Raw genomic sequence first — 27731 nt, 5'->3', positions numbered from 1 at the left:
AAATCACAACGAGTTCAAGGAGATGATGATATGGGACGACAGCAACCACGCGACAAAGATGAGGACGAGAAAGAATTACGTTTTTGTCTTCCAGCTTCTCACATATTCACACTCACTCACTCACAACAGTACACACACGCACACCTCTGTTTGCTTCTTTTCGATCCACAGGGAAGCTTCTGGGAATCTTTTTTTTTTAAATAAATGTATCCGTTTTACAAGAACAATTGCCAAAGCACTAGGGCTATTTTTTCACACACACTTTTCCGGCGTACGTAGAAGAAGCACGACGAACGAGAGGCACAGCCACCAACATAGATGGCGTTAGCGTGTGCAGCCTGCTGCTAGACACCGTAAAAAAAAATCCCGTAACCAACCATTCACGCCGAAGAGGCCTCAACGAAATATCTCACCGCCCGAAAATCGATCACTTTTCACATCGCACCACCCTGTATTTTCCTTCGTCTGTCATGGAAAAATCACATTTTCGTTTTACCACACACGGAATGCACGGCACTATTGTGTGGGTCCGATGACCGCACGCCGGTAGAAGCGAGACGGAACAAACCGACGGAACCACTTTTCACGATAAAACTGCACGTAATGTGTGTGTGTGTTGATGTGATCACATCCACTCCGCACCACAGCCTACTCTAATTGCTACACCACACATGCCGGTTCCAAAATTTTCCTAGCTCACGCACGCACGTACTGTGCAAAAACAAAATGCGACGGCGACCGTCCTCACCATTAAAAAACACCTCCATTTTGTTTCTTCTCATCGATACGATTTTTATCTGCGACCCTCTCGCTGGCCGCTGCGCTTCTCACGCTGTGTGGCGCTGCTGTGCTGCGTGTGGCTCGCCGCTTGCTTCTTCCTGGTGTGTGATTGTGTGCGTGTAAGTCTCTCCTTCTCACTGCGTCCAACACGCGCAGCTACGACACGAGAACGAGCGAGAGAGATGCGTCTTGTGTGCATGTACGTGTGTGAAACGACTCTTACTATTCTTTTTCTTCGTCACAAATTTGACAAGTTCATACAAATGAATCGCTTTTGCATTGGAAATTACACCTTTTGATTTTAACACCATCCTCCACAAAGAGGGAAAACTGTGCATTATCACCGCTTATCCAGCAATTGTACACCAAAATACACAACACCGCCTTCAAGTGAAAGAAGAGATTCTTTGCTTTCTTCTCCAACACACACACACGCGCACGCACAAACCCTGCCGCAGCTATGCTGCGAGACATTTTCACATTCTTTTCCACAAAACCCCGCAGGACACAAACTCACCCTCGATAGGTTAGGAGGCGGCTGTTCAATTGTTTGTTCGCCACGCACGAAAAGGAGGAAATTAAGCCGCTTTTCCAAACACACCGATGAGAAAAATCGTGCAGAAAAACCTGCCCTGCTACCGACATGAGCGTTCACCTCATCCGGAGCGTGAACCGACGACTAGTGAAGAATGATGATGATGTGTGCGTCGCGAAAACTGCCTGCCCGATCATTCGCTGTGCGCTGCTTGCGAAGAGAGCGCACGCACACTACAACACCGGTTAATCGAATCAAGTATCGAACACCCCAGTATACACATCGTGGAACAAATTAAATAAGTCGGTAAATGCATTCGGGGGGAAAATTTTATGTATTCAGCATTAAACCTCATGTTTGGCCTTTTTTTTCGGGGGTTTTAGTTGCTCTACATCTTGCTCCTCTGCGTCCTTGCCATCAAGGGCCTGCACAATCGATCCGACATCTTCGCTTTCATCACTACCACTGACATCTTCTTCCAGCTCCGAATCAGAGTAATCGTCACTGTCCTCAGTGAGCTTTGGGCGACGAGTGATTACCACACCAGCCTTGCCAAATCGCCGACCTTCAGCGGCAAGTAGTATACGGTTGGGGACACCTCGGATTGCTTCTTTCGATTGTTCCTCGCTCAGTCCAAAGATAAGCCCGCTGCAAATGAAATAAACGGTGGAAAATTTTTAAGTCAATTTTCCGCTTTTAAACAGAACAGAACAGCACCGGCTTACAGGTTCGCTATGTCGTAAGGACTCCTGAGCTCGAACGGGTTTTTTGCCGAGCTGGAGATCACTACATTTTTCGACTTTCCAAACGAATGGTATCGATGAGCACAGTTAATCGTATCTTTCCGTTCGACAGGGCTAAGGATCGCCGGTGCATACTTTAGCTCGAACGCAATGTTACGATCCACGGCCAGATAGTAAAATTTGCGATTTGGTCGCAAACGAATTGTGTTGCTCCTGTACGTTATGATATTGCAATGCATCGTTTGACAAGCGTATGTCATGCCGCTCTCGCTTGTCGGTAGAGCTGCTATCAGGTCGTAGCTTCGTATGTTAGACGATCGATTTAACACCAATGAAGCGAGTGCATCGCCGAAGATAATGGTTAACCGGTTGAACAGCCGAATCTGTCCTTGGAAAGCAGCCTGAGAATAGAACACACACATTAGTTATCAGTGGAAAACATATAGAATTTCATTTTTTTTGCCCTACAATCTCGAGACGGAGACGCCGGCCATTTATGATATTTTTTTTCACTTAATTCTACCCCAAGCTAGATAGTCTGGTTCCGGCACCGCTACCACCTCGGCCGTCGGGCAGCCCTCACTTACCTTTAAATCTTGCAGACAGTAAGGTGTCGGTACCACATCGTCTTTGTTCGCAGAGGGTCCACTGTTCGTTAAGTCCAGCTCCTGCTCGATGGCAATATTGTGGAATCCTACTGTAAACAAGTACAGAGCAAAGGTAATGATAAGAAGGCAATGGAGATATTTACTCAAAACTTACATTCGATCGCTTCGCGTATGATTGCTTCTAGCTGAGCTCGATTAGCTTGTGGAATGCACAAATCCGTAAAGCCGGTAATATGGTTCATCGTGCGAGAAATCGGCCTTTACCGCCCGTACTTTGCTGTGTAAAAACATAAACATTGCGGGACGCACGTGGACAGCGACCTGCTCGAATGTCATCCTAGTGACGTTCTGGCTGTGCTCGATTTAATATTCGAGTAGTTGCTATAAAATTTAAATTGTAGCCGTTTACATTTGTTTTTTTCTGTATAATGATAATGACATTCTTTTAATTCTTTAAGGATGCTGTGTCTAAGAGAAATTAGTGGATGGATCGAGAGCCATATTTATTAGACAGCCCAGCAAAGTACTCGCTTTGGCTGGAGTCACTAGGCACAGTCGCATAGGACTATGAGGTTGGATGAATGTTTGATTGGACGACCTCATCAGTAAAATCACACTTTATTTCATTACTACACGACTTCCTTTATTCCCCCTCCAACAATCACCACAATAGAAGATCTTGTTAAGCACATTTCTGAAGATGATTTACCGATAAAGACCATCTACTGGACATCGCAACATTCCCATACCCTTTATGTCGTTTGCAAAGTTAAAGGTAATGTGCCTCGATTATGGCTCTGAGATTATGTTACTTTACCGACTATATTCAAACCTCTGGCAATTGAATTGATAATTCATTTAATAGAGCAAATCAGAAACGGACCTTCCACGTGAATAATGTTTTGCTGTGCCATATATTTAAAATAACATTTGCGTGTCATGGCGTACAATAAGCTTCTTTGCCTATGGTTGAGATCGGATCGGATCGACTGGTGCGCAGTTCTTAAAGAACATATTTGGCAACTGGAGCGGCCGATAGGTACTTGTTGTATCCCAGTCCGTAGCCGCCATAGTTATACAGGCCATTATCGACGACTGGGGACACCAGCTTGTTGTATCCGAGACCGTAACCGCTGGCAAGGACCGGAGACACCAGTTTGTTGTATCCTAGGCCATAGCTGTTATCAACGACCTTGGTGGCGACGACCTGGGACACCAGCTTGTTGTATCCCAGTCCGTAGCTGTTATCAACGACCTTGGTGTATCCCAGTCCGTAGCTGTTATCAACGACCTTGGTGGCCAGCACCGGAGCAACCGACGGATATTCGACCACCTTCTTCACGGCCGGATAGGAACTGTAGTACGATGGGTAGGAGTACTTGTCCACAGCTGCTGGCAGACCGTACGACGAGCCGACGACCACCTTCGAGAGAGGAAGTCTATAACCGTAGCTCTGGTAGGACAGATCGTCAGCGTATGGCAGGTACGAGGCCTCAGACGCAGCGACGAACGCCACAGCCATGATTGCAATGAAGAACTGGAAAACACGAGACGATCGTTAGAAGAGTTATTATCAAGTAGACTTGAATTGTCACAAGAAGCTCACCTTCATTTTGATTGATGTTGTTGTTGATAGAAGTGCTGTGCGAATACTGATGCCAATATCGTCGATGGTCTCATCTTTTATAGCGCCACCTACCGGAAGAGTAAATCGAAAGGAAAACTCCATCGTCAAGGTCGGTTTTCGGGTGGAAAATGTGTCGCTTTGGGTTTGTTATAAAACACGATATTTGGGTCAAACGATCACAGTTCACTTGCAACGTTTTCGCGATCAAATCCAATCAATCGGAGCACTCAACTGTAAACATGAAGGTGAGTTTTGTGGTAGCATTGGTGGTATTTATTGATACTGATAGCAAGGGAATCGATTTGTTTCAATGTCCAGGGATTCATCGCGATCGCTGTCCTGGCTCTGGCCGCTGTCTCCAACGGATCATACCTGCCAGCTGTGCAGTCGGTCCTTCCGTACTCCTACAGCTCAGGACTCTATGGTCTGAACGGCTATGATGGACTGGGCCATTACTCTGGACTAGCTGGACTGGGATACCCCTCGGTGCTGGATCATGGACTGTCCTACCCGTACTCGGCCGCTCTCCCGTACTCTGTCTACAACAACGGTCTGTATGGAGGATACTACGGCGCCAAGGTCGCTCCGACTGTGGTCCAGGCCAACGTCAACACTCTGAAGACGGTCAGCCCTCTGGGTCTGTATGGAGGATATGGTGTGGAGCACGGATACGGTCTGGGTCATGGATATGGCTACGGATACAACAACTACCTTCCAGTCCAGGCTCATGCTGCGAAGTACGTTGCTGCCAACCCGGGAGCCGTCCATGTGGCCCCTCTCCCAGGACATCTAGTCAACCAGAAGTCGATTGTGGCATAAGTAGATCACCATTCTGTACACATTGAAGTTTTAAATAAATGCAAAATCATTAAATCGTAATAGAAACTCAGTTTAAGATGTTTTCAATTTTCCACCACATGCTTCACATGGCAGGACCGCGGTGACAATCCCAGCCAGGCTTCCGTACGCTACGGGTAAAACCAAGTCACAGAACGTCAGAAATGGTAGGTCGAGATCTTTTGTGGTTGTAGTGTCAACGAAGAGGAAGCTGGACAGTTTATCTTTGCTACGGAGGAATGGCTAGGATGGGATTTGATATCGCATCCTGCTGAGTAATTGTTACTGTCCAACCTGCCTTACAGTCACTCTACTATGCCAGTCAGTGGCCATAGTATTATGTGTATGTGTAAGCAGGAGGGCGTGAGTGATCGAGGGCGCTGACCGTTGCATCGGGTCAGTGCAGGACAGTCGGTTGAAGATTGCGTTGAGATAAGTATGCAATTAAAAATAGAGCCAATACGGAGCGTGCGTAAGGTAGCGGATTGTACAAATAAAGTTATTTGCTGTATTGTTTATGTCTCGCGTTATCAAGGACCATCTACCATCGGATCACCGTTTTAACTTATTCGGCCTTCATTACATCGTTCACGTTTCAAGTACAAACGTGTAATTTGAATTCCTTACTTGCAGGATAGATAGAATTTTAGTTGGTTTGACCGTTTCAGCTACAAGTTTTAAAATTTTGCTGTAATATTTTTGAGCTTTATTCAAAATAATATTTAAAATCGGCTCTCCTAAGCTTCCGTCCTATTCAAACATAATGAAGGAATCAGTAATTTATTCCCAATTCAATAATTTAAATTCATATTGACCACTATTATTTAAAAAAAATCGTTAATAATAAGGAAGTTACATTCATTTACACCACAAATACTTTCAGGAAAAACCTTGGTTTATTTACACACGCCTGTCCAATTGATCATTATCACATTCATTTACGCCACAATCGACTTCTGGTTGACTAGATGTCCTGGGAGAGGGGCCACATGGACGGCTCCCGGATTGGCAGCAATGTACTTCGCAGCATGAGCCTGGACTGGGAGGTAGTTGTTGTATCCGTAGCCATATCCGTGACCCAGACCGTATCCGTGCTCCACACCGTATCCTCCATACAGACCCAGAGGGCTGACCGTCTTCAGGGTGTTGACGTTGGCCTGGACGACAGTCGGAGCGACCTTGGCACCGTAGTATCCTCCATACACACCCAGAGGGCTGACTGTCTTCAGAGTGTGGAGGTTGGGCTGGACCACAGTCGGAGCGACCTTGGCGCCGTAGTATCCTCCATACAGACCGTTGTTGTAGACAGAGTACGGGTAGGACAGTCCATGATCCAGCACCGAGGAGTATCCCAGTCCAGCGAGTCCAGAGTAATGGCCCAGACCGTCATAGCCGTTCAGGCCATAGAGTCCAGAGCTGTAGGAGTACGGAAGGACCGACTGCACAGCTGGCAGGTATGATCCGTTGGAGACAGCGGCTAGGGCCAGAACAGCGATCGCGATGAATCCCTGGACATTGAAACAAATCGATTCCCTTGCTATCAGTATCAATAAATACGACAAATGCTACCACAAAACTCACCTTCATGTTTACAGTTGAGTGCTCCGATTGATTGGATTTGATCGCGAAAACGTTGCAAGTGAACTGTGATCGTTTGACCCAACCACCGTTTGCTTTTATAACAAACCCAAAGCGACACATTTTCCACCCGAAAACCGGCCTTGACGATGGAGTTTTCCTTTCGATTTACTCTTCCGGTAGGTGGCGCTATAAAAGATGAGACCATCGACGATATTGACATCAGTATTCGCACAGCACTTCTACCAACAACAACATCATTCAAAATGAAGGTGTGCTTCTGGGAAAAATTCAAGTATACTTGATCGTCACTTTTCTAACGAACATCTCATGTTTTCCAGTTCTTCATTGTAATCATGGCTGTGGCGTTCGTCGCTGCGTCCGAGGCCTCGTACCTGCCATACGCTGACGATCTTTCCTACCAGAGCTACGGTTATGGACTTCCTCTCTCGAAGGTGGTCGTCGGCTCGTCGTACGGTCTGCCAGCAGCTGTGGACAAGTACTCCTACCCATCGTACTACAGTTCCTATCCGGCCTTGAAGAAGGTGGTCGAATACCCGTCGGTTGCTCCGGTGCTGGCCACCAAGGTCGTTGATAACAGCTACGGACTGGGATACACCAAGGTCGTTGATAACAGCTACGGACTGGGATACAACAAGCTGGTCGCCCCGGTCGTCGCCACCAAGGTCGTTGATAACAGCTATGGCCTAGGATACAACAAGCTGGTGTCTCCGGTCCTTGCCAGCGGTTACGGTCTCGGATACAACAAGCTGGTGTCCCCAGTCGTCGATAATGGCCTGTATAACTATGGCGGCTACGGGCTGGGATACAACAAGTACCTGTCGGCCGCTCCAGTTGCCAAATATGTGTTGTAAATGTGTAAATAATATTGTTTTAATAAACCGGCTCCGGCTCCGATCCATGACGTATGACTGTTAACCCAAGCCATGTTTCCTCGTTCTCTTTGTTCGATCGTTCGTCGTGCATTTTGGAGAAGTGCGTTCGTTTTTTGTGTTGCATTTTTTGTGGAGCTAGTTTGGCCATTCACTTGGGATTAGATTCGCGATCGTCCACTGCTTCTGTTGGTATAAAAAGACATCTCTGCTCTCGTATCAATCAGAACTAGAACGATCTTCGACTCGATCGCATACCAGCATCAATCCCAAACCTCCAACCAGCAATCATGAAGGTAATTGAAGGACTTCTCAAGCCTTCGGGAGCGATTCATCCCTGAATAACCGATCATTTCTTCCTGTCCATCCGCAGTGCATCGCAGCTGTAGTCATGGTGGCTCTGGCCGTCGTCGCTGAGGCCGGTATTGCTCCGGTGTCGGTGGTCTACTCCGCTCCCGAGACGACCGTCGTCCAGCAGAACGTGGCTCCGAAGTACGTCACCGCTTACGCTGCCCCGGCCGTTACCTACGCCAGCCACGCCAGTGTCGCTCCGGTCGCTGCCTATGCTGCCCCAGTTGCCACCTATGCTGCCCCGGTTGCTACCTATGCTTCTCCCATCTCGTACGCCGCCCAACGCACCGTTTTCCAGGCTGCCCCTGTTGCCTATGCTGCCCCGACTGCCTACGCTTACGATCAAGGAAACTACGTCCAGGCCGTCCAGGCTGTCCCGACCGTCTACGCTCAGGTCCAGAAGGAAGCTCGCTATGTGGCCGCCAACCGTGGTGCTATCCATGAGGCTCCTCTGGCCGGACACGCCGTCAACCAGCAGTCGCTGAACGTTGAGCCAGCACCCGGAACTCTGTAAACCTAATTTATTGTCATAATAAAAGCCCTGTGACATGGATTGAATGATCCTGAACAAATGTACAAAATGATTCGTTTATGGGGCTTTGTTTTCCGCACCAAGCAGTTGGCCAAAATTCATGTGCTAGGTACCAACAGACCATAGCTCTTTCTGAAGCGGTGTTCACACGACAGATCCGGAGTTCAAATCGCATCTTGACGGTTCTTCTGTACTGAAGACTGACCATCCAACTATGTGCTATCATCGAATAAAGGAGGCTAGAACTGACAGACATGAACTATGAGATCTGTCCCTAGGCCAAAAAGAGAGAGAGAGAGAATCTCTTGAAATTTTTGAATCTTTTCAAGATTATCAGAATCCGTAAGAAGTTAATGCTCTTATAAAATTAATCGGAGCAATTATTTAGATAAAACTCTTTGTTTATTTACACATAATTGTCCAATTGATCATTATCACATTCATTTAAGCCACAATCGACTTCTGGTTGACTAGATGTCCTGGGAGAGGGGCCACATGGACGGCTCCCGGATTGGCAGCAACGTACTTTGCAGCATGAGCCTGGACTGGGAGGTAGTTGTTGTATCCGTAGCCATATCCGTGACCCAGACCGTATCCGTGCTCCACACCGTATCCTCCATACAGACCCAGAGGGCTGACCGTCTTCAGGGTGTTGACGTTGGCCTGGACGACAGTCGGAGCGACCTTGGCACCGTAGTATCCTCCATACACACCCAGAGGGCTGACTGTCTTCAGAGTGTGGAGGTTGGCCTGGACCACAGTCGGAGCGACCTTGGCGCCGTAGTATCCTCCATACAGACCGTTGTTGTAGACAGAGTACGGGTAGGACAGTCCATGATCCAGCACCGAGGAGTATCCCAGTCCAGCGAGTCCAGAGTAATGGCCCAGACCGTCATAGCCGTTCAGGCCATAGAGTCCAGAGCTGTAGGAGTACGGAAGGACCGACTGCACAGCTGGCAGGTATGATCCGTTGGAGACAGCGGCTAGGGCCAGAACAGCGATCGCGATGAATCCCTGGACATTGAAACAAATCGATTCCCTTGCTATCAGTATCAATAAATACGACAAATGCTACCACAAAACTCACCTTCATGTTTACAGTTGAGTGCTCCGATTGATTGGATTTGATCGCGAAAACGTTGCAAGTGAACTGTGATCGTTTGACCCAACCACCGTTTGCTTTTATAACAAACCCAAAGCGACACATTTTCCACCCGAAAACCGGCCTTGACGATGGAGTTTTCCTTTCGATTTACTCTTCCGGTAGGTGGCGCTATAAAAGATGAGACCATCGACGATATTGACATCAGTATTCGCACAGCACTTCTACCAACAACAACATCATTCAAAATGAAGGTGTGCTTCTGGGAAAAATTCAAGTATACTTGATCGTCACTTTTCTAACGAACATCTCATGTTTTCCAGTTCTTCATTGTAATCATGGCTGTGGCGTTCGTCGCTGCGTCCGAGGCCTCGTACCTGCCATACGCTGACGATCTTTCCTACCAGAGCTACGGTTATGGACTTCCTCTCTCGAAGGTGGTCGTCGGCTCGTCGTACGGTCTGCCAGCAGCTGTGGACAAGTACTCCTACCCATCGTACTACAGTTCCTATCCGGCCTTGAAGAAGGTGGTCGAATACCCGTCGGTTGCTCCGGTGCTGGCCACCAAGGTCGTTGATAACAGCTACGGACTGGGATACACCAAGGTCGTTGATAACAGCTACGGACTGGGATACAACAAGCTGGTCGCCCCGGTCGTCGCCACCAAGGTCGTTGATAACAGCTATGGCCTAGGATACAACAAGCTGGTGTCTCCGGTCCTTGCCAGCGGTTACGGTCTCGGATACAACAAGCTGGTGTCCCCAGTCGTCGATAATGGCCTGTATAACTATGGCGGCTACGGGCTGGGATACAACAAGTACCTGTCGGCCGCTCCAGTTGCCAAATATGTGTTGTAAATGTGTAAATAATATTGTTTTAATAAACCGGCTCCGGCTCCGATCCATGACGTATGACTGTTAACCCAAGCCATGTTTCCTCGTTCTCTTTGTTCGATCGTTCGTCGTGCATTTTGGAGAAGTGCGTTCGTTTTTTGTGTTGCATTTTTTGTGGAGCTAGTTTGGCCATTCACTTGGGATTAGATTCGCGATCGTCCACTGCTTCTGTTGGTATAAAAAGACATCTCTGCTCTCGTATCAATCAGAACTAGAACGATCTTCGACTCGATCGCATACCAGCATCAATCCCAAACCTCCAACCAGCAATCATGAAGGTAATTGAAGGACTTCTCAAGCCTTCGGGAGCGATTCATCCCTGAATAACCGATCATTTCTTCCTGTCCATCCGCAGTGCATCGCAGCTGTAGTCATGGTGGCTCTGGCCGTCGTCGCTGAGGCCGGTATTGCTCCGGTGTCGGTGGTCTACTCCGCTCCCGAGACGACCGTCGTCCAGCAGAACGTGGCTCCGAAGTACGTCACCGCTTACGCTGCCCCGGCCGTTACCTACGCCAGCCACGCCAGTGTCGCTCCGGTCGCTGCCTATGCTGCCCCAGTTGCCACCTATGCTGCCCCGGTTGCTACCTATGCTTCTCCCATCTCGTACGCCGCCCAACGCACCGTTTTCCAGGCTGCCCCTGTTGCCTATGCTGCCCCGACTGCCTACGCTTACGATCAAGGAAACTACGTCCAGGCCGTCCAGGCTGTCCCGACCGTCTACGCTCAGGTCCAGAAGGAAGCTCGCTATGTGGCCGCCAACCGTGGTGCTATCCATGAGGCTCCTCTGGCCGGACACGCCGTCAACCAGCAGTCGCTGAACGTTGAGCCAGCACCCGGAACTCTGTAAACCTAATTTATTGTCATAATAAAAGCCCTGTGACATGGATTGAATGATCCTGAACAAATGTACAAAATGATTCGTTTATGGGGCTTTGTTTTCCGCACCAAGCAGTTGGCCAAAATTCATGTGCTAGGTACCAACAGACCATAGCTCTTTCTGAAGCGGTGTTCACACGACAGATCCGGAGTTCAAATCGCATCTTGACGGTTCTTCTGTACTGAAGACTGACCATCCAACTATGTGCTATCATCGAATAAAGGAGGCTAGAACTGACAGACATGAACTATGAGATCTGTCCCTAGGCCAAAAAGAGAGAGAGAGAGAATCTCTTGAAATTTTTGAATCTTTTCAAGATTATCAGAATCCGTAAGAAGTTAATGCTCTTATAAAATTAATCGGAGCAATTATTTAGATAAAACTCTTTGTTTATTTACACATAATTGTCCAATTGATCATTATCACATTCATTTAAGCCACAATCGACTTCTGGTTGACTAGATGTCCTGGGAGAGGGGCCACATGGACGGCTCCCGGATTGGCAGCAACGTACTTTGCAGCATGAGCCTGGACTGGGAGGTAGTTGTTGTATCCGTAGCCATATCCGTGACCCAGACCGTATCCGTGCTCCACACCGTATCCTCCATACAGACCCAGAGGGCTGACCGTCTTCAGGGTGTTGACGTTGGCCTGGACGACAGTCGGAGCGACCTTGGCACCGTAGTATCCTCCATACACACCCAGAGGGCTGACTGTCTTCAGAGTGTGGAGGTTGGCCTGGACCACAGTCGGAGCGACCTTGGCGCCGTAGTATCCTCCATACAGACCGTTGTTGTAGACAGAGTACGGGTAGGACAGTCCATGATCCAGCACCGAGGAGTATCCCAGTCCAGCAAGTCCCGAATAATGGCCCAGACCGTCATAGCCGTTCAGGCCATAGAGTCCAGAGCTGTAGGAGTACGGAAAGACCGACTGCACAGCTGGCAGGTATGATCCGTTGGAGACAGCGGCCAGAGCCAGGACAGCGATCGCGATGAATCCCTGGACATTGAAACAAATCGATTCCCTTGCTATCAGTATCAATAAATACGACAAATGCTACCACAAAACTCACCTTCATGTTTACAGTTGAGTGCTCCGATTGATTGGATTTGATCGCGAAAACGTTGCAAGTGAACTGTGATCGTTTGACCCAAATATCGTCCGCTTTTATAACAAACCCAAAGCGACACATTTTCCACCCGAAAACCGGCCTTGACGATGGAGTTTTCCTTTCGATTTACTCTTCCGGTAGGTGGCGCTATAAAAGATGAGACCATCGACGCTATCGGCATCAGTATTCGCACAGCACTTCTATCAACAACAACATCATTCAAAATGAAGGTGAGCTTCTTGTGACAATTCAAGTCTACTTGATCATAACTCTTCTAACGATCATCTCGTGTTTTCCAGTTCTTCATTGCAATCATGGCTGTGGCGTTCGTCGCTGCGTCCGAGGCCTCGTACCTGCCATACGCTGACGATCTGTCCTACCAGAGCTACGGTTATGGACTTCCTCTCTCGAAGGTGGTCGTCGGCTCGTCGTACGGTCTGCCTGCAGCTGTGGACAAGTACTCCTACCCATCGTACTACAGTTCCTATCCGGCCGTGAAGAAGGTGGTCGAATATCCGTCGGTTGCTCCGGTGCTGGCCACCAAGGTCGTTGATAACAGCTTCGGACTGGGATACACCAAAGTCGTTGATAACAGCTACGGACTGGGATACAACAAGCTGGTGTCCCCGGTCGTCGCCACCAAGGTCGTTGATAACAGCTATGGCCTAGGATACAACAAGCTGGTGTCTCCGGTCCTTGCCAGCGGTTACGGTCTCGGATACAACAAGCTGGTGTCCCCAGTCGTCGATAATGGCCTGTACAACTATGGTGGCTACGGACTGGGATACAACAAGTACCTGTCGGCCGCTCCAGTTGCCAAATATGTTCTTTAAGAACTGCGCACCAGTCGATCCGATCCGATCTCAACCATAGGCAAAGAAGCTTATTGTACGCCATGACATGCTCATTTTATATTAAATATAGTGAATCAGCAATGAAAAATGTAGTTGGAAAGTCTGTTTCTCTCTCTTCTGTACGATCATGGCCTGTAGGTAGATGCTGTTAGACTTCACAGGATGATTGTGTTGTTTCTCCTCAAGCATAGCATCTTTAGTCCAACAACAATCAGAAAGACGTTTATGACTCTCTTCTATTAAATTTTCATTATTTATTTAGCAAACGAATGCCCAAAGAAACCAATTGAGCCATTCGGTCAAGACGATATCGCACTCAATTATCAACCCCCAGAAGTTCCGTTCTCTATCGTCCACACCGTTACGATCGTCAGCAAATACCAGCTCGCGATCATCACTCGGACCTCTCGTGCGATAGAAGATAGAACGCTACTCGGACGCCCAGGGGCCAAATTTGTTAGTCAAATACACACCGTGTCCAGTATGCTGCATCCAGCCTGGCCAGCATCGGCAGCAAAGAGACGCCCGGAACGACGCGACGAGATTAGAGATTCACAAGCGGTTTCGGGGTTTCACAGAGTAATCACTGTACAATTATTGTACTTCCATTAGCGGATCAGCCGTTCCGTTGCATCAGCTGCCACACACACACACACCCACGCGACTAGAATTTCTTTCCAGCATCTCGAATACAAAACCGAAACACACACTCTCGTTACCACATATATCGGTTTTACATGATTTATTCTCTGTTCAATCGGTTTATGCGAAACTTCATTCTGTTTTCCTTCATCATGCGCGCATCGCTGCGCTGGCGTTTCGCCCCTTTCCGTTCCGTTCCAAGTCCGTCGTCTGGCCGTGTTTGCCACCACCTCCTCTCGGTGAGCGAACCGACGATCCCCACGCAGGACTTGGATGCCATCCATCGATAAGTTTATATATGTATGAGAGTTTTTTCTTCTTCCTGTTGTTGCAGCGTTTCATCATCATCTCTCTACTCTCTCTCTCTCTCTCTATCTTATCATCTCATTCCAAGCCACAGAAATTGAGCCGATCAAAGCTCGCTTTCCTTCTTCATTGTACATGTCCATTACATTCCATTTCATTTTTTTTTGTTTTGTTTTGTTTTGCTGTAGAGTTTGTTTGTTATTACAATTGCACACCAAGCGCAATATATGTAATGTGTTGCTGCTGTGTGTGTGTGTGTTTGTTTTTTTCCTTTTTGTTCCTAGAGTGTAATTTTCCTCTCGAGTTTTCCTTTCATCTTTGTTGTTTTGTGTTGTTTGCTTATTTTTCGGTTTTTGTTTTGTATTATTAGTTTTTTTTGTTTCTTTTCGGTTTTCTCACGATGGTTACTAATTACTAAATATTCTTAAATGTCGTTACTGTTTCCTTTCTTCCGCTTTCATGTACTGTGTGTATGTGTGTGTTTCATTAGCCACACTCTTTTCTCTATCCTTCCCACTACTATCCCCCATCTCTCTCTTTCTCTTTCTCTCTGTGGCTACTTACTTCCTGTTGCCCATTTCTCTACATTAATACGGTAAACCACATTCATTCGTCGCACGCATGCAGAAGACCCATCAAAATTGCACATACACCCGTTCCCGATCGTTCCTGTGTGTTGTGTTTTTTTAGTTGTTTCCGATTTTCATCCTTCAGTTCTCTATGTTCTGTGTGTGTGTGTGTGTTTTTCTCTTCGCTTCGCTTGGGCGCGTTTGTATAGTGTTTTCCTTGGCTTAGAGTAACACACTTCACTTGTCATCCCACCGTTTGTTTTTTAAATCTAATCCATTTTTCTCCTCTCTATCTTCTTTCGTTCTTCCTTTTTCCCTCCTCGCACACACACACAAATAGCATCATTTTTAATTTTCTTTTATATTTCCCAGTTGGTCTACTTAAACTTAGCTTATCAAACGACGTATGTGTGTGTGTGTGTGTTTGTTTAATTTGTTTACGTTTTACTTTGACGTTTGGAGGTTCAGTTCTTCCTCCAGCCAAAACAAAAACAAGCAGTATTTAATTCTCTTCGTTGCATCGCTGCATTAATGCTGCTTTAGGGCTCTACCATAATTACACATGTATATTGTATAAGGGTGTGTGTGTGTGTAGTTTGTAAATTGTAATCTTGCCGGGTTTTTCGGGGGAGTGTTTCGGGGCGGCAAAACTCTAATCACCGATACACACACCCCGAGTGGTTCCACGTTCGTTCGTTTACTAGTAGTAGTAGTAGCTGTTTTTGTTGCTGTAGTAGTAGTAGATATTCTCAGTACTGTCCTAGATTAAACGCTAGAGCGGGTTGCGGTTGGTGGCTATTAAGTTAGTTTAATTTCCTTATCCTTTGCCTCACATTATCAATGCTTTATACAGTTCCTTATTACACTACTGCTGGTGTGTGTGTGTGGTTTGTATTGTAGTACTGTTTGCTTTCACCTTCACCAGTCCAATATTCCTGGACTGGATCATCATACACACACACACATTAGATGAATGAAGTATGGAACCATTTTTGTAGTTGTGTTTTGTCCTGCTTCTTTTTTCTCCACCAAGTATTAGTCCTTCGTTACCCTTTCCTGAAGAACTTGAGCCATATCCTTCACGTCCTCCCCTTAGAGAGGTTTCTTCCGTTTCACAATTCTTACGCTCCTTTTTTATATGTAGTTTCGAGAGCCAGTGAGTGAGAGTGTCAAAAAGCGGTTCGCGTTAGTTTAGAGTTAGTCGAGTTTTTATTAGTCGCACAGCGGCCGCGCACTACTATTTACCTTACGCCATCCTCTTATCACTTCATCATTCACGCATTCACGCGGGCTCCCCCCTCTCTCCGTACTACTGCTACTTAAATTCAAACTCCTCTGCTCCTCTGCTGGCCATTTTCTTCACACTCCCCTCCCTTCCTTCGTCTTCGCTAACCTAAACCTCCTTCTCTGATGTACTCCAGAGCTGGTTGATGTTATATATGTGTGTGTGATCAGTATAAACCCTGGCTGGCTGGCTGGCTGGCTGGCTGCTTGGCACGCAGGCAGGCCGGCAGTTGGCTCTAAATTCATTTAAACATTACTATTACCCCTTTTTGTTTTACGTTTAGCTAAACCGTGCCGTCGTCAATCGTCCCTTCTTCTTATTCTTCTTCTAAACCCTTCCGGCGGATAAGCTTCTCCCAACGGCAACTTTTAAAAAGCGCTTCTCTCCTGTTAAGCCTGTTTTGTTTTGCAAATCATTTTCCTGTAAGCCCCTCAGCCCACGAGAGCCAACAAAACGAACGAATGAACGAACGAAAAATCTGGCAGCTTCACAGTTGCTTGAGGTGCTGTTGTGGCTTACGTTTCGCTGACCGGTCTTAATTCCCCGTTCATGATCGACAACCTCGCAAGCAAGGTTCCTTCCTGTTCTTCTCCTATTTTCCTTTCCAGTACGCGCATAGGATCAAACATCAGCTTAACGACAAAAGAACATTTCTTCACTTTACGTGTTACATCCATGTTGTATATATATATATATTTTCTTTGTACAGCAATTAAGCAAACGGATCGAACCTCTAACGTGGGAGTAAGGGAATAAGGAAAATCTGATGTGAGCAAATTAATTCAAGAAACCCAAAAAGAAAAAGTACATAACAAAAACATAATCGGTATATGATCGTTTTAGGTTCACAAACGCATTGACGCACCACCCAGCGCTGCAACCGTGTAAGCAGTGTGGTCTCCAAAGAAAAAAAAGAAGAAGCATTTAGAGGGATCCCGTCTCCCTCGCTATCTCTCTCTCTCGCTCTGTATGTATCAGTCGACGTGCGGCAAACACAGTCACTTTGTCTACGTTCTTCTACCCCTTTTTCTCACGCGTTTCTTCCCTTTATACACACACACACACACCCAAGACACGCGCACCAGAATTCGTCCCGTTTCCTTCCCACTTTTCCGCGCAGGAAAGCTCGCCTTCTATGCATTGCTTCTTCAGTTGCCTGCTCTCTGCCTGTTGTCATGTGCCCGTATCTTGCCGCTTCTCCTAAAAAGACTAACAAAACGAAGCCTGAGCAGAAAAATGCCTATCTACCTTCCGTTTTCCCCCTAATCGCGCTCTCTTTTAAGCCAAAAAAAAAAAGAGGACGAGATCGACACGTTTTTGATTCTCGATTCCTCCCCGATTCCCGGGATGGTGTACACTAAGAAGCGAGCGGATTCATCAAGGAAGTGGACCTTGGTTTTACGTTGTGGCAGGATGGAGTGTTGTTACCATGATTAACATCAATCTACAATCTCACGCTGTTCTCTCGATTTTTTTTATGGTAAAGTCAATCAAACAAAACAAAAACTAGGAATCAGTATTATTCCGCAGCTTCTGGGGGAGGAGGAATCCACCTTCCTACACACTAATGCATCATTATGGAGCATTGGAAGTAAATGTTCGTTTGTGTGTGTGTGTGTGTTTGTGTGTGCATGGGCGTGTGTATGGAAATGTCCCCAAAAGGCAGGACGACACACAACATACCATCGGATCTCGCGCGCGCAAGGAAGAAACGAATTAAAGAAAAATTTAATATTATTCCGCATTTCTTGCGTCCAAATTTTGCCCACGCAGACGAATCGACGAGCGGCGTTCGGGTGTTTCGTGCCGCGAGAAGGAAGCTGCCACCGCGGCCGTTGTCGCGTCCACCACGTTCGGATCGTTGCCGACGACGCCACTGTTGTTGTTGATGCTGTTACTGTGCGCGGACGGTTGCCCGCCACCACCCATCACCATGCCGGACTGTTGCTGCTGTTGCTGCTGCACGCTTCCACCGGCCCCACCACCACCACCGCCCGGCGGCTGTCCCTTCTGCAGCTCCGTCCGTATGAAGTGTTGCAGCAGGTGGCGCGTCTGGGGTGACATTTCCTTGCTCTTGTCGGCGACAGCGGCGGCCGCCACGGCCACCGTGTGGCTGCTGACGATAGCGGTACCACCGCCGACGCTGCTACTGTTGTTGGCATTGCTGACATTACCACCGGCTACGACCACGCCGCCACCACCGCTCGCACCTTTGGACGGTGTCGTTACTGAGGTGGTGTTGGTGATTTGTTTCTGTTGCTGCTGCTGCTGTTGTTGCTGTTGCTGCTGTTGTTGTTGTTGCTGCTGCTGCTGCTGCTGCTGCTCGTTCTGGGTGGCACTCGGTGTTCGGCTTTGGCCGCGCTTCATGCTCGTAAACGCGTTCAGATTCGGTCGGCCAAACTTGAGCATATTCCAGTCGAACACATAGTCGTACACGAAGCCCTGCCGGTGGAACAGCGTACGGAACAGCTTGCGCAGATAGCAATAGTCGGGCCGCTGGATAAAGTCCATGTGGCGGCAGTACGCCAGATACAGGCTGAACTCGCGCGGGAACCCTTTGCACAGCTCCTCGACCGGCGTGGAAAGCTTCTTCTCCGAGATCCGCTCATACTTTTGGCGCTTGTTCGCCGCCTTCAGCCCCTGCCACGGTAGCGTGCCGAGGTTGAAGTACATCAGCACGTACCCGAGCGATTCGAGATCGTCCCGGCGCGACTGCTCGATGCCCAGGTGCGTGTTGATCGAGGCGTACCGGGCGGTGCCGGTAAGATTTTTGTTCTCCCGGTACGGTATGTGGGACATGCTGCGCGAATCCTTGTACTTTTTCGCCAGCCCGAAATCGATAATGTACACCAGATTGCCCTTCTTGCCGAGCCCCATCAGAAAGTTGTCCGGCTTGATGTCCCGGTGGATGAAGCTGCGCGAGTGTATAAAATCGATGCGCGATATCATCTGGTCCGCGAGCAGCAGCACCGTCTTCAGTGTGAAGCGGCGCGAGCAAAAGTTAAACAAATCTTCCAACGATGGGCCGAGCAGCTCCATCACCATCACGTTGTAGTCGCCTTCCGAGCCGCACCACTTGATCGTCGGGATGCCGACCGCACCCTGGAGCATTTTGTAGAACTTGCTCTCGATGTGTAGCTGCGGATGTTTCGTCTTGATGCATTCGAGCTTGATCGCCACCTCCTCGCCGGTGGAGATGTTCGTGCCGAGATAGATGTCACCGAACGAGCCGGAACCGATCTTTCGGCCCAGCCGGTACTTGTTACCCACGCGCAGTTCCATCGCTTTTACGCAATTTTGTCGTGTAGCGGGAATTTCTCTGTGTGAGTCCCTTTTCTTGTTAACTTCCGCGTATCTGCCGTACGTGTGCACGTGCCTCGTTGTACTTTGTTGAGCTGCGAGCTTGCTCCTTATCCACTGGTGCCTGTGCCGTCGTCGTTGAAGTCGCTACTGCGTTACAGCGGGTTTTTCCTGTCAGCCGCCTCCTGTCGGCTTCCGCTTGCGGTGGTTTTATTAACTGTTGTTGGCTACTCCGGAGCGGATCCTGCTGCTTCTTCTTCTCCTTCTTCTTCTGCCCAGCCGTTTTGTCTCACAGACAACAAGATGGACGGTTCACGGCTGGCGGTAGAACAAACACGACAGGAGGGCGCAGATGATGCGGACGCGTTGTTGTTGTGTGCCAAAAGAGACAGAAAAGACAAAAGTTAGTTACAGATTGTCAACTGCTGCTATGATTATGATTTGATTAAACGTGACGATTTGCCCAATATCGCATTGGGTGTTTAGATTTTAGATTAGACCAGTAGGCTCTTCCAGGCAATTTGGTAGAGGAAGTAAATCTCCCAGTCTTCTGCCAGTTCTTGATTCCTCGATTTGATCATAACCTTTCATGGAGACACGTGCGAACGGACGGGACCGGATTTCGGTATGAGGATAACATCGGCCACAAGGAAGCGATTTAATACAATTTTCTAATAAAAATCAGCTCACTGTTCACCAATAAGAAACATTTAAAACAAATTAAAAATGATTTTAAATTACACCCGTTCGCACAATCAATCCAACATACAGCAAAGCCTCCTGCGATCGGTCTCACTGTCGAATAAGTTCCAACGATTACTTGTCATTTTCCTCCCAAATGCAACGCCATTGGGAAAAAGAGGAAATGGGCTGGTGCGCTGGAGAACTAAAGCACAAAACACCATTTCCAATGTGTGTTGTTACACACATGGTCCAATGTCGAACGGCCCAAAACACCCCCCCAGCTGATCGTCGTTTAGCGCTGGTGGTGGCCAATACACACCGCATACGATTTGCAACATGCATCGGCATTTACATCGTCGACACGTGCAGAAATATCATCACATTTCAAGACGGCGCGCGGCAGGCAACAGCATCATCACCCACCCACCAGCATCGTTTTTCCGATTTGCCTTGAGCGGCGGCAACATTTGCGACACGAGAATCAAATGATACAACCCTAACCTAACTCCCACCGCTACCTGGGGGGGGGGGGGGGGGGGGGGGCTACCCGAGACAAGCCCCAGATGTTGGTTACTTTGTGCACCAAGATGTGCACACCCCCGCCCGGCCTTCCTTCGTTATCCACCTCCCTCCTATGGTTCCATATCTCGCAAAGCCTCGTTGGCGAGATTTCATTTGTCCTCCATCTGCGCGGTACTATGGCATGTGCTCTCCGTTTCTGCAACACGGAGCCAGTGTACTGAGGGATGGTAGTATTATTGAGAGGTGAATTAAAATCGTCCGCATTTTCACGAGTGTCTCTCTTCCAACCTCCCCCCCCACCATACAGCTGCAGCACACCCGGAGACGAAACAATAACAACAGCTCGGCGGAGTCAGAGTGTGGTTCTCTCAAGGAACACGGTAAGATTTCACACACTGGCTCTGCAGCCATGGGGAGTCTGTCGCGATCGCCACCAACGGCTTGTGGGTGCGAATTGTTGTTGTTCGGTATGGTGCAACAAATCATAAAGGAAATATGCAAAAGGGGGGTCGCCGTACGAACGCGTGTCGAGAGAACTACTGTGCGAACTGGACTGTTTCGTCGTCACAATCGATTGTTGTTGTTGTTGCGGATCTCTTCCGGAACTGTATATTGCATTCGTATGATTGATGTAGAGACAAAAATGGGTTTCCTCTAGAGACTTGAACGATCTAAGACAAGAAGAATTGTCTAAATACCTGAAGATTATGGTGTAAGAATCCAATCTGATTGCTTTGCACCTGCCCCTTTGTCTAGTGCAGTGTCGTCCATGGACTGGAAGCCAAGACTTCATTCGTTTCTTGAGAGTCATTTTGGTTTCTGATTGGATCCTAAAGATTTGACACACTCGTCCATCTTTTGGACAAGTTTCCAAACACTCAACTCAGTTTTATAATTCCATTTGAATCAGTTATTCGAATGATAATCCCTTTCTTTTACTACAGAAAAAACGTACAATCTCGATTAAAACTCGTATATGCCTCATCACTCTTATGTCCCCTCAGTGGGGGGAAAGCTGAGTTGTTTGTCACCCTTTCAATGTGCTAACTGTGGAGTTTTAGTTTTTGTGCATGTATTCTGAGTCACAATCTACACACACAAAAACAGATTAGAGCATTTTTTTTTGTCCCCTCAAGTGTGGCTAAAACAATGTAATTCTCGCTACAACAAAGTCAAGTTCTCTATCAGGTGCAAAGTAACCTCCCTTTTGTGCATCGCCATTCCGACAGTGCCGGACTGCAATGAAGTGAATAAAGGTGGAATCAATCCTTCCTCAAACTAGACCAACCCCCTCACTCTCTCTCTCTCTCTACTACTTTATCAACACTTCTATCGCTCACCATCCAATCCAAGCCTCATTACTGACTATGACGAAATCGGATGATGACAATTTTTTTGTAATGACGAGCAATATCCGCAACACAAGACACCCAAAGATTACGGCAAAGAGTGTTAAGAATGACGACGAATCAATATCGAGATGGAGGGACTGGGGGCGCCCCATTCCATTTCCGTACGTATTCCGAGACGAAGCACGGCCCACCAGAAACGGGTTCCCAAATAAATGTTGCTGCTGCTGCTACTACACAACACACCAAACACACACGGGTGGTGGTGCAAATCTGGCCAGGCCGTTGTTGTTGGTGCTCGATGTTACGGTTCAGAGGAAGCAATTGATATGCCATATTTCTGCTTCACAGCACCTTTTACCAGCGGGGCTTCTTCTTCTTCTTCGGTTGTCCCCTCGATGTGCGACGCGTGTGTACCATCTCACCGTGGCCAAACAGGAAAAAAAGAGCAACCCATTCTCATCTTCTGGATGGTCCCCGTCCGGTTATTCCAGCAGTGCTTTCACAGCAGCTTCGTGGAAACTTCGTGGGTTTTCTTCACGGGTCAGTGTACCATACCGTTGTGGTCCCCCAGCTCCATCCCTACACTCTGCTGGAGCAGATTTTGCCGGAAACCGAGCCAAATGGTTGGGCTTCCTTTTGTGTGGTGGAAAACTAAAACCCCGGGTGCGTATACACTGGAAAATGCACAACAACAACAAAAAATACTACATTCCATGAAACAAAAGGCACACGGTCCAAGAGTGGCAGCGGGTGGAGTTTGGGTATAGATTTCAAAGCAAACGGTTGCCGCGTTTCGGGTGCTAGAGCTCGCTGGCTGGACCCCGAGAGAACGAACTGAGTGTGGATGATGATGATGTCCGACAAGTGCAGAACGCGCATCAAACCAACATCCCCGCGTCAGAAGCACACACCGTCGTTGTTAAGGGATTGTGCTTGCGTGATTCATAGCCTCCTCTTCCTGGAAAACGCAATTCCGGGAGTTGCTCTTTTGCTTCTACATCGTCATTTCGGGGGGAACTTTTTACCACACTGTCCAACAGATTTGTTCACACACACACACAGATATACACTTCCGCAATGGACGAGAATATCACGACTTGAAACACATTTTTTTGCACAGAACATAACCCACAAAGCGAACACGGGAATTGCACTTGTTCATAGATTGTTGTTTGGTTGTCATTTTGTGTTCGTTCCTGTCACTATCGGGGTGCGAGTTGTTGGGCCACACTGGTTCCACCATGCTTCCCCACAAAATCACGTACACTTTGCGTTCTATTTCACCTTATTAACAAGCACCCTTGCCTGTACTCCTCCATTGCTATTAGACCCCCCTCTTCCCCCGTAGCAACTGTTCGGTGTGTTCCTTACCAACCCACTGTCACCAGCAGCGTTCGCAGCAGTTGCTGTAGCAGTCGAGGCAGCCGCCGTAGCAGCAGGTCCGACTCACAAGGTTGGCGGCGGCCACCATCTTTTCCTTTTTCAGTGGAGCCACGCACAAGAAACACACACCGAAACACGAGACAAATAGAGAGAACCCAACAAAAAAAAAGCGATCCGGGGCGAGAAAACGTGCGCTCGCGTGTGGTGTGTTGCTGGCCGATGCGATGACTGCTGTTGTGTTGGGGTCAGTTCTTGGCTACGATCGCGCTACCTGGTGGTGCTGGTTCTTTTCGCTTCCTTCGCACTTCTTCCACCTCGGTACCCCTCACACACACACACAGGCGCGCGCGTAGCACACACACACCCAGACGAGCTCCCAGGGTTACGAGCTGTGTGCGTGCGTTTCTACGCTGGTTGTATTCCTCTTTCCTCACACACAGCGACTACGGTTGCTTCCTTTTTACACACATGCACAGCTTTTGTTCGGTTCAGTTTAGACGACGCACAAACACACACACACCTACTCTCAAACTACACACGCACAGCGACGTACGTTCCGATGACAGACACGGCCGTGCTCCAACAAACCGATCCTTGGCAACACTGGCAACACACAACCCAGCTCGCAATATGTAACCCAAGCAGGCAACACTGCCACCAGTGGATGTGCGTGTGTGGGTTAGTGCGCACACGGCATTGTATAAAACCTTCGCCGTTCGCGACCTCGTGTACACGCACACCACACTACCACCAACACCATCGCTTGTTCTATTGCTGATTGCGTATATTTTACACTTTATTATCGCTCCGAACACACCAACACACACGAACGCACACACGCAAACCCACGTCTCTTTGCTACGTAAATCGGGTTCCAGCGACCGAGAGAACTTCCTTTGTTGTGTCAAAAATCGGTCCTTTTCAGCACAACCCGCCCTTGCCAGCGTTTCCCCTCCCTCTCCTTCGCAGGACTAAACCCCGTCCACGCACGCAAGCACTTTCGTAACAAGCTTTAAACACGATGCGCACCATTAAATGAACCATTACACTGACCACCAAAAATTATTTCCATGATTATGATGATGATGATGGCGGACGAGCGAGCGAACGAACGTATGTAATGCACGCTCTTGTGTGTATGGGTGTGCTATTTGCTGTTTCGTCGAGACCAACTAATGATGGCTGCTGGTGCCTGCTACTTTTGCTGACTTTTCTCGTCCCGTTTATCCGAGTAACCTGCTCGGTGAAGGACTCGTAGTGGCGCCTGCCGTTCGCAGACACAAATCACCTAATTTGACGCTCGGAGCACACCGTTCGACAGGCACGCGGATGTACGCGCAATTACGACATTCTTATACACCATTTTCATAGCCCGTGCACATTCCATACAGCCACGGTTCAATATGTATAACCTCACAACGTGCACCCGTTCAACTCAGCAGAAACCACACATTCCCGTAAAGAGAAGACAAAAGGCCTTTCACAGAAGGGGAAACTAAAAACAAAAAAAAGGCAAAATTAAACTCACGTTAAACTACCGATTCGAGATGGTAGCATCGAGTTGGCCGACTCCGGAGTCCATGTAGGACACGATTACGGGGTTGCGGGATAGCAGCGCGCGCGTGTGTCTGCTGCAATCCAGCAGCGGAAAAACGTGGAAAATGCACAACGGTGCTCAGTGACGACGGTGAGGATGACTGGCGCCCGGGGTCATCGATTCCGCTTTGCTTGGCAGCTACCACCAGGAGCAGCAGCAGCAGCAGCAGGCAGGCACGCACCTTTACACCCGTGGTCCGTGGCGAGGTCGGAGGTAACAAAAAAACTAAGGAAGCCTTTGAAAACGCGATTTTAGCAGACGAAACTACGAAAAGAAACACGACCTACGCGCACAACACGGTGGTGGATGTGTTTTTTTTTTCGCTTTTCGCTTCTCCCTGCTGTGTGCTGCCCGTGCTTGGTCGCTCTTCTCGTTGTGACTGGAACGTCCACAGAAACGGCTCGCAGCTACGGGAAACACGAGCTCTGAAAGCACACGGTTACACACACACACCAGACACAAACGCACACATACGTGCAGGGACGAAATGTTGAATCCGTTCCCCACGCAACGATTTTCAAAACTGCGAAATGCACAGAAGTGTCAGATTGCTACGTGTAGAAACGAAAATTATGCAATCGTTTGCTTTTGGGTTATCCAAAAAAATAAAAAATTGCAAAATAGCATTTATGTTCAAATTAATGATGATTACAAACACATTTTCGACTATTTTTCATAACAATTTTACCTCTATCAATTGATACGTGTAAATACACATTAACGACGAAATGTCATGTAGCTGTCAAAACGCTTGACATTCATGACACCACCACAAAGGGGGTGTGTGAAAAAAAAAAATCGCCGTATCAACAACTCAGCAGTGGAACTACAGAAACTACAACCAAGAAATAATTCACTTAAAGTAATGGAAGCTCTGTACAGTTTGCCGTTCTTTCTGTTCGAGGTGCCGAACTTGAAGCTAAAGCGGCCCTCATGGTTCCAGCAACCCTCAGCCATGACGGTCTTTTCGTTTGTACTGCTCTCTTACTTCCTCGTCACCGGAGGTCGGTGTCGGCTTGTGTGTTGCTTGTACGCAATCGAGCATTTTAACTAATGTTTTGCATTCATTTTTAGGTATAATTTACGATGTGATCGTTGAACCACCGAGCGTAGGATCGACGACAGACGAGCACGGCCATTCGAGACCGGTAGCGTTCATGCCGTACCGAGTGAACGGTCAGTACATCATGGAAGGACTTGCCAGCAGCTTCCTGTTCACGATCGGTGGTCTCGGGTTTATCATTATGGATCAAACGCACACGCCCGGCAAACCGAAGCTGAACAAAATTCTTCTCATTGCCATGGGCTTCATCTTTATCGTCGTGTCGTTCATTACGACGTGGATTTTCATGCGAATGAAGCTGCCGGGATACCTCCAGCCTTAGAGCCCTCGCAAAACTTTACGGCTCCGAGTCATAGGCGATTAAGTAAACCTCTCTTCAAAACAATAAAAATACAATTTTATTATGAAAATGTGCGTTTACATATACTTAACTTACATCACGAGTTGGACTAAATGATTCGTTAGTGATACATTCGAACATGTTTGAGTAATATAGGTTGGGCGGGTGGGAGACGCAACCGCAAGTTATAGTCGTATGCGGAAGGAGCTGAAAGAAAACGGCAGAAACGAGACAATGTACGATCGCAAATGAAAAACTGCCAGAAAACAAGCGTCAAATACTCACTTAATGAAATCTGACGATTTGTCGATAATATGCTCAAATTCTGCAAACGACAGTGCTCCATCATCATCTAAATCAGCTTCCTCCAAGATGTTCTATAACGAGAAATAGCATTTATTAAAGGGAAACAATCAAAACACCTACCATTTCTGATCGCTTACATTAATCAGTTGATCAATGTCGCTGTGGCCTAGATCGGAATTGTTATCCACCAGCCGTTGAATGACTAGTTTCAAATCATTCCTGCCTATCATATCGTCACCATCGAAATCTAAAGAGAAAACAAACCGTCCTTCATCACCGGAATCACCACCGAAACACCAGCTCGTTCCTTACCATAGATCCGGAAGGCGTGCTCAGCCTTTACCGACTTTGGTGCAGCATCGGAAAACACGGACATCATGTCGAGAAAATCTTCGAACGTTATATCGCCATCGTTGCTCGAGCTAAATACCATGCAGATTCTGTCCCCGAACGGGTTGGCCTTCAGTTCCGGATACTCAAGGACTTTGCTCATGGAGAGCTTTGCATTCTTGTTGTGTCCCACTTTCTCAGGCGCGAGATTCTTGAACTTCTTGTGTGCGCTACAATAGAATTAGGGAGGGATAGTTAGTGGGGGGAAGAATTTATGCGATTTTGTAGTAGGGTGAGGCTACTTACTACAAAATTTCTTTCTTCGTAAAGTATGTCAAATCTTCATAATCTTGCAGCTCGTCCTCACTAAACTGGCTCTTTACCTGGCCCATTGCTTCTTTTCGACTGAAGTAGGGTGCGAAATATTGGGTATTGGCAGGAGTTTGCACAAAGAAAAATTGTTATGAACTAAAGTTTGCACAAGAGAAAATATTTGTGTTTATTAAAATGACAAACAAAAGGCCAGGGAAGAGCAACCATTTGTTGACATTTGTAATTTCATTTGCGAGTCCGTTTATAATTACACATTCAGTTCTTTACAAAAATAAACATTAATTCGGTAATGGATTTTCCCATATAATTTTTTTTTAAATAAAGTTGTTTAGTAATTTCCAATCCATTTTTTTAAATCTTACTCTTATGTAAACAGTTTACACAAAAAAAAGTGT

At 47.6% G+C, this 27731-nt stretch overlaps 13 protein-coding genes across 41 annotated transcripts in view; 7 read left to right on the top strand and 6 right to left on the bottom strand.

Annotated features, from left to right (window-relative positions):
* LOC118513467 overlaps window positions 1-1513 on the bottom strand; it is a 63066-nt gene extending 61553 nt beyond the window's left edge. For 5 of the 11 annotated variants that reach the window (XM_036059244.1, XM_036059245.1, XM_036059243.1 and 2 more), the window contains exon 1: window positions 1298-1512. The gene's annotated coding sequence lies outside the window, so the exon portion shown is untranslated. Of the gene's footprint in view, window positions 1-413; window positions 618-748; window positions 886-1297 lie in introns of those variants that run through there. The other 6 variants (XM_036059255.1, XM_036059256.1, XM_036059257.1 and 3 more) reach the window with 5 other exon arrangements.
* Window positions 1514-1626: 113 nt separating this feature from the next.
* LOC118513473 (ribonuclease P protein subunit p30) lies at window positions 1627-2981 on the bottom strand. Its single transcript, XM_036059266.1, has 4 exons — window positions 2821-2981; window positions 2646-2755; window positions 2041-2459; window positions 1627-1963 (listed from the first exon to the last, which is right to left on the bottom strand). The coding sequence occupies exons 1-4, from the start codon at window positions 2906-2908 to the stop codon at window positions 1660-1662; spliced, it is 921 nt and encodes a 306-aa protein (XP_035915159.1). The 5' UTR covers window positions 2909-2981; the 3' UTR covers window positions 1627-1659.
* A 572-nt stretch (window positions 2982-3553) lies between these two features.
* LOC118514300 lies at window positions 3554-4410 on the bottom strand. 2 transcript variants are annotated; one of them, XM_036061079.1, is made up of 3 exons: window positions 4273-4410; window positions 3922-4203; window positions 3554-3858 (listed from the first exon to the last, which is right to left on the bottom strand). In XM_036061079.1, exons 1-3 carry the CDS (start codon window positions 4393-4395, stop codon window positions 3670-3672), a joined length of 594 nt encoding a protein of 197 aa, XP_035916972.1. In that variant the 5' UTR covers window positions 4396-4410; the 3' UTR covers window positions 3554-3669. The 2 variants fall into 2 exon arrangements, with proteins under 2 accessions (XP_035916972.1, XP_035916971.1); XM_036061078.1 differs by having other exon boundaries at window positions 3554-4203.
* LOC118514290 overlaps window positions 4409-27731 on the top strand; it is a 163555-nt gene continuing 140232 nt past the window's right edge. For all 8 annotated transcript variants that reach the window (XM_036061046.1, XM_036061043.1, XM_036061044.1 and 5 more), the window contains exons 1-2: window positions 4409-4538; window positions 4612-4942. In XM_036061046.1, coding sequence (XP_035916939.1) covers window positions 4422-4538; window positions 4612-4942 — 448 coding nt within the window. In that variant the 5' untranslated portion in view covers window positions 4409-4421. The remainder of the gene's footprint in view (window positions 4539-4611; window positions 4943-27731) is intronic.
* Window positions 6005-12639, bottom strand: LOC118514293 (shematrin-like protein 1). 4 transcript variants are annotated; one of them, XM_036061060.1, is made up of 5 exons: window positions 12432-12639; window positions 12133-12358; window positions 11959-12045; window positions 9099-9272; window positions 6005-6412 (listed from the first exon to the last, which is right to left on the bottom strand). In XM_036061060.1, exons 1-5 carry the CDS (start codon window positions 12549-12551, stop codon window positions 6069-6071), a joined length of 951 nt encoding a protein of 316 aa, XP_035916953.1. In that variant the 5' UTR covers window positions 12552-12639; the 3' UTR covers window positions 6005-6068. The 4 variants fall into 4 exon arrangements, with proteins under 4 accessions (XP_035916953.1, XP_035916952.1, XP_035916951.1 ...); XM_036061059.1 differs by having other exon boundaries at window positions 9099-9147; window positions 9235-9272; window positions 11959-12358; window positions 12432-12637; XM_036061058.1 differs by having other exon boundaries at window positions 11959-12358; window positions 12432-12638.
* LOC118514298 lies at window positions 6843-7652 on the top strand. 2 transcript variants are annotated; one of them, XM_036061075.1, is made up of 3 exons: window positions 6843-6980; window positions 7050-7295; window positions 7332-7652. In XM_036061075.1, exons 1-3 carry the CDS (start codon window positions 6858-6860, stop codon window positions 7581-7583), a joined length of 621 nt encoding a protein of 206 aa, XP_035916968.1. In that variant the 5' UTR covers window positions 6843-6857; the 3' UTR covers window positions 7584-7652. The 2 variants fall into 2 exon arrangements, with proteins under 2 accessions (XP_035916968.1, XP_035916967.1); XM_036061074.1 differs by having other exon boundaries at window positions 7050-7652.
* LOC118514309 (adult cuticle protein 1-like) lies at window positions 7748-8533 on the top strand. The gene is made up of 2 exons (XM_036061093.1): window positions 7748-7897; window positions 7975-8533. The coding sequence occupies exons 1-2, from the start codon at window positions 7892-7894 to the stop codon at window positions 8464-8466; spliced, it is 498 nt and encodes a 165-aa protein (XP_035916986.1). The 5' UTR covers window positions 7748-7891; the 3' UTR covers window positions 8467-8533.
* LOC118514299 lies at window positions 9703-10512 on the top strand. Of its 2 annotated transcripts, XM_036061077.1 has the most exons (3): window positions 9703-9840; window positions 9910-10155; window positions 10192-10512. In XM_036061077.1, exons 1-3 carry the CDS (start codon window positions 9718-9720, stop codon window positions 10441-10443), a joined length of 621 nt encoding a protein of 206 aa, XP_035916970.1. In that variant the 5' UTR covers window positions 9703-9717; the 3' UTR covers window positions 10444-10512. The 2 variants fall into 2 exon arrangements, with proteins under 2 accessions (XP_035916970.1, XP_035916969.1); XM_036061076.1 differs by having other exon boundaries at window positions 9910-10512.
* LOC118514311 (adult cuticle protein 1-like) lies at window positions 10608-11393 on the top strand. The gene is made up of 2 exons (XM_036061095.1): window positions 10608-10757; window positions 10835-11393. Exons 1-2 carry the CDS (start codon window positions 10752-10754, stop codon window positions 11324-11326), a joined length of 498 nt encoding a protein of 165 aa, XP_035916988.1. The 5' UTR covers window positions 10608-10751; the 3' UTR covers window positions 11327-11393.
* Window positions 12663-13412, top strand: LOC118514304. Of its 3 annotated transcripts, none has more exons than XM_036061086.1 (3): window positions 12663-12700; window positions 12770-13015; window positions 13115-13412. In XM_036061086.1, exons 1-3 carry the CDS (start codon window positions 12695-12697, stop codon window positions 13301-13303), a joined length of 441 nt encoding a protein of 146 aa, XP_035916979.1. In that variant the 5' UTR covers window positions 12663-12694; the 3' UTR covers window positions 13304-13412. The 3 variants fall into 3 exon arrangements, with proteins under 3 accessions (XP_035916979.1, XP_035916978.1, XP_035916977.1); XM_036061085.1 differs by having other exon boundaries at window positions 13052-13412; XM_036061084.1 differs by having other exon boundaries at window positions 12770-13412.
* LOC118514292 (casein kinase I) lies at window positions 14035-25398 on the bottom strand. Of its 4 annotated transcripts, XM_036061055.1 has the most exons (3): window positions 25252-25398; window positions 24896-25189; window positions 14035-19744 (listed from the first exon to the last, which is right to left on the bottom strand). In XM_036061055.1, exon 3 carries the CDS (start codon window positions 19406-19408, stop codon window positions 17861-17863), a length of 1548 nt encoding a protein of 515 aa, XP_035916948.1. In that variant the 5' UTR covers window positions 19409-19744; window positions 24896-25189; window positions 25252-25398; the 3' UTR covers window positions 14035-17860. The 4 variants fall into 4 exon arrangements, with proteins under 4 accessions (XP_035916948.1, XP_035916947.1, XP_035916949.1 ...); XM_036061054.1 differs by having other exon boundaries at window positions 24896-25375; XM_036061056.1 differs by lacking the exons at window positions 24896-25189; window positions 25252-25398 and adding an exon at window positions 23356-24816.
* Window positions 25719-26437, top strand: LOC118514303 (putative oligosaccharyltransferase complex subunit CG9662). The gene is made up of 2 exons (XM_036061083.1): window positions 25719-25968; window positions 26039-26437. Exons 1-2 carry the CDS (start codon window positions 25725-25727, stop codon window positions 26347-26349), a joined length of 555 nt encoding a protein of 184 aa, XP_035916976.1. The 5' UTR covers window positions 25719-25724; the 3' UTR covers window positions 26350-26437.
* On the bottom strand, window positions 26403-27507 carry LOC118514302 (calcium and integrin-binding protein 1-like). Its single transcript, XM_036061082.1, has 5 exons — window positions 27310-27507; window positions 26986-27233; window positions 26811-26920; window positions 26653-26744; window positions 26403-26574 (listed from the first exon to the last, which is right to left on the bottom strand). Exons 1-5 carry the CDS (start codon window positions 27393-27395, stop codon window positions 26553-26555), a joined length of 558 nt encoding a protein of 185 aa, XP_035916975.1. The 5' UTR covers window positions 27396-27507; the 3' UTR covers window positions 26403-26552.

Source organism: Anopheles stephensi, chromosome 3, assembly GCF_013141755.1.
Source record: "Anopheles stephensi strain Indian chromosome 3, UCI_ANSTEP_V1.0, whole genome shotgun sequence".
Lineage (NCBI taxonomy): Eukaryota > Metazoa > Arthropoda > Insecta > Diptera > Culicidae > Anopheles > Anopheles stephensi.
The sequence above is the reverse complement of the archived record's forward strand: the minus strand, read 5'-3'. Positions and strand labels throughout refer to the sequence as shown.

Coding starts and splice junctions, on each gene's coding strand:
- LOC118513473 (XM_036059266.1), bottom strand. CDS start 2,908: ATGAACCATATTACCGGCTTTACGGATTTGTGCATTCCACAAGCTAAT. Junction 2,756..2,820: donor CATACGCGAAGCGATCGAAT/GTAAGTTTTGAG, acceptor ACTTGTTTACAG/TAGGATTCCACAATATTGCC. Junction 2,460..2,645: donor ACTGTCTGCAAGATTTAAAG/GTAAGTGAGGGC, acceptor TTCTATTCTCAG/GCTGCTTTCCAAGGACAGAT.
- LOC118514300 (XM_036061078.1), bottom strand. CDS start 4,395: ATGGAGTTTTCCTTTCGATTTACTCTTCCGGTAGGTGGCGCTATAAAA. Junction 4,204..4,272: donor CAACATCAATCAAAATGAAG/GTGAGCTTCTTG, acceptor CGTGTTTTCCAG/TTCTTCATTGCAATCATGGC.
- LOC118514298 (XM_036061074.1), top strand. CDS start 6,858: ATGGAGTTTTCCTTTCGATTTACTCTTCCGGTAGGTGGCGCTATAAAA. Junction 6,981..7,049: donor CAACATCATTCAAAATGAAG/GTGTGCTTCTGG, acceptor CATGTTTTCCAG/TTCTTCATTGTAATCATGGC.
- LOC118514299 (XM_036061076.1), top strand. CDS start 9,718: ATGGAGTTTTCCTTTCGATTTACTCTTCCGGTAGGTGGCGCTATAAAA. Junction 9,841..9,909: donor CAACATCATTCAAAATGAAG/GTGTGCTTCTGG, acceptor CATGTTTTCCAG/TTCTTCATTGTAATCATGGC.
- LOC118514293 (XM_036061058.1), bottom strand. CDS start 12,551: ATGTGTCGCTTTGGGTTTGTTATAAAAGCGGACGATATTTGGGTCAAA. Junction 9,273..11,958: donor CCCTCTGGGTCTGTATGGAG/GATACGGTGTGG, acceptor GTCTGTATGGAG/GATACTACGGCGCCAAGGTC. Junction 6,413..9,098: donor CCCTCTGGGTCTGTATGGAG/GATACGGTGTGG, acceptor GTCTGTATGGAG/GATACTACGGCGCCAAGGTC.
- LOC118514292 (XM_036061055.1), bottom strand. CDS start 19,408: ATGGAACTGCGCGTGGGTAACAAGTACCGGCTGGGCCGAAAGATCGGT.
- LOC118514303 (XM_036061083.1), top strand. CDS start 25,725: ATGACACCACCACAAAGGGGGTGTGTGAAAAAAAAAAATCGCCGTATC. Junction 25,969..26,038: donor TTACTTCCTCGTCACCGGAG/GTCGGTGTCGGC, acceptor ATTCATTTTTAG/GTATAATTTACGATGTGATC.
- LOC118514302 (XM_036061082.1), bottom strand. CDS start 27,395: ATGGGCCAGGTAAAGAGCCAGTTTAGTGAGGACGAGCTGCAAGATTAT. Junction 27,234..27,309: donor ACGAAGAAAGAAATTTTGTA/GTAAGTAGCCTC, acceptor ATTCTATTGTAG/CGCACACAAGAAGTTCAAGA. Junction 26,921..26,985: donor GCACGCCTTCCGGATCTATG/GTAAGGAACGAG, acceptor TTTTCTCTTTAG/ATTTCGATGGTGACGATATG.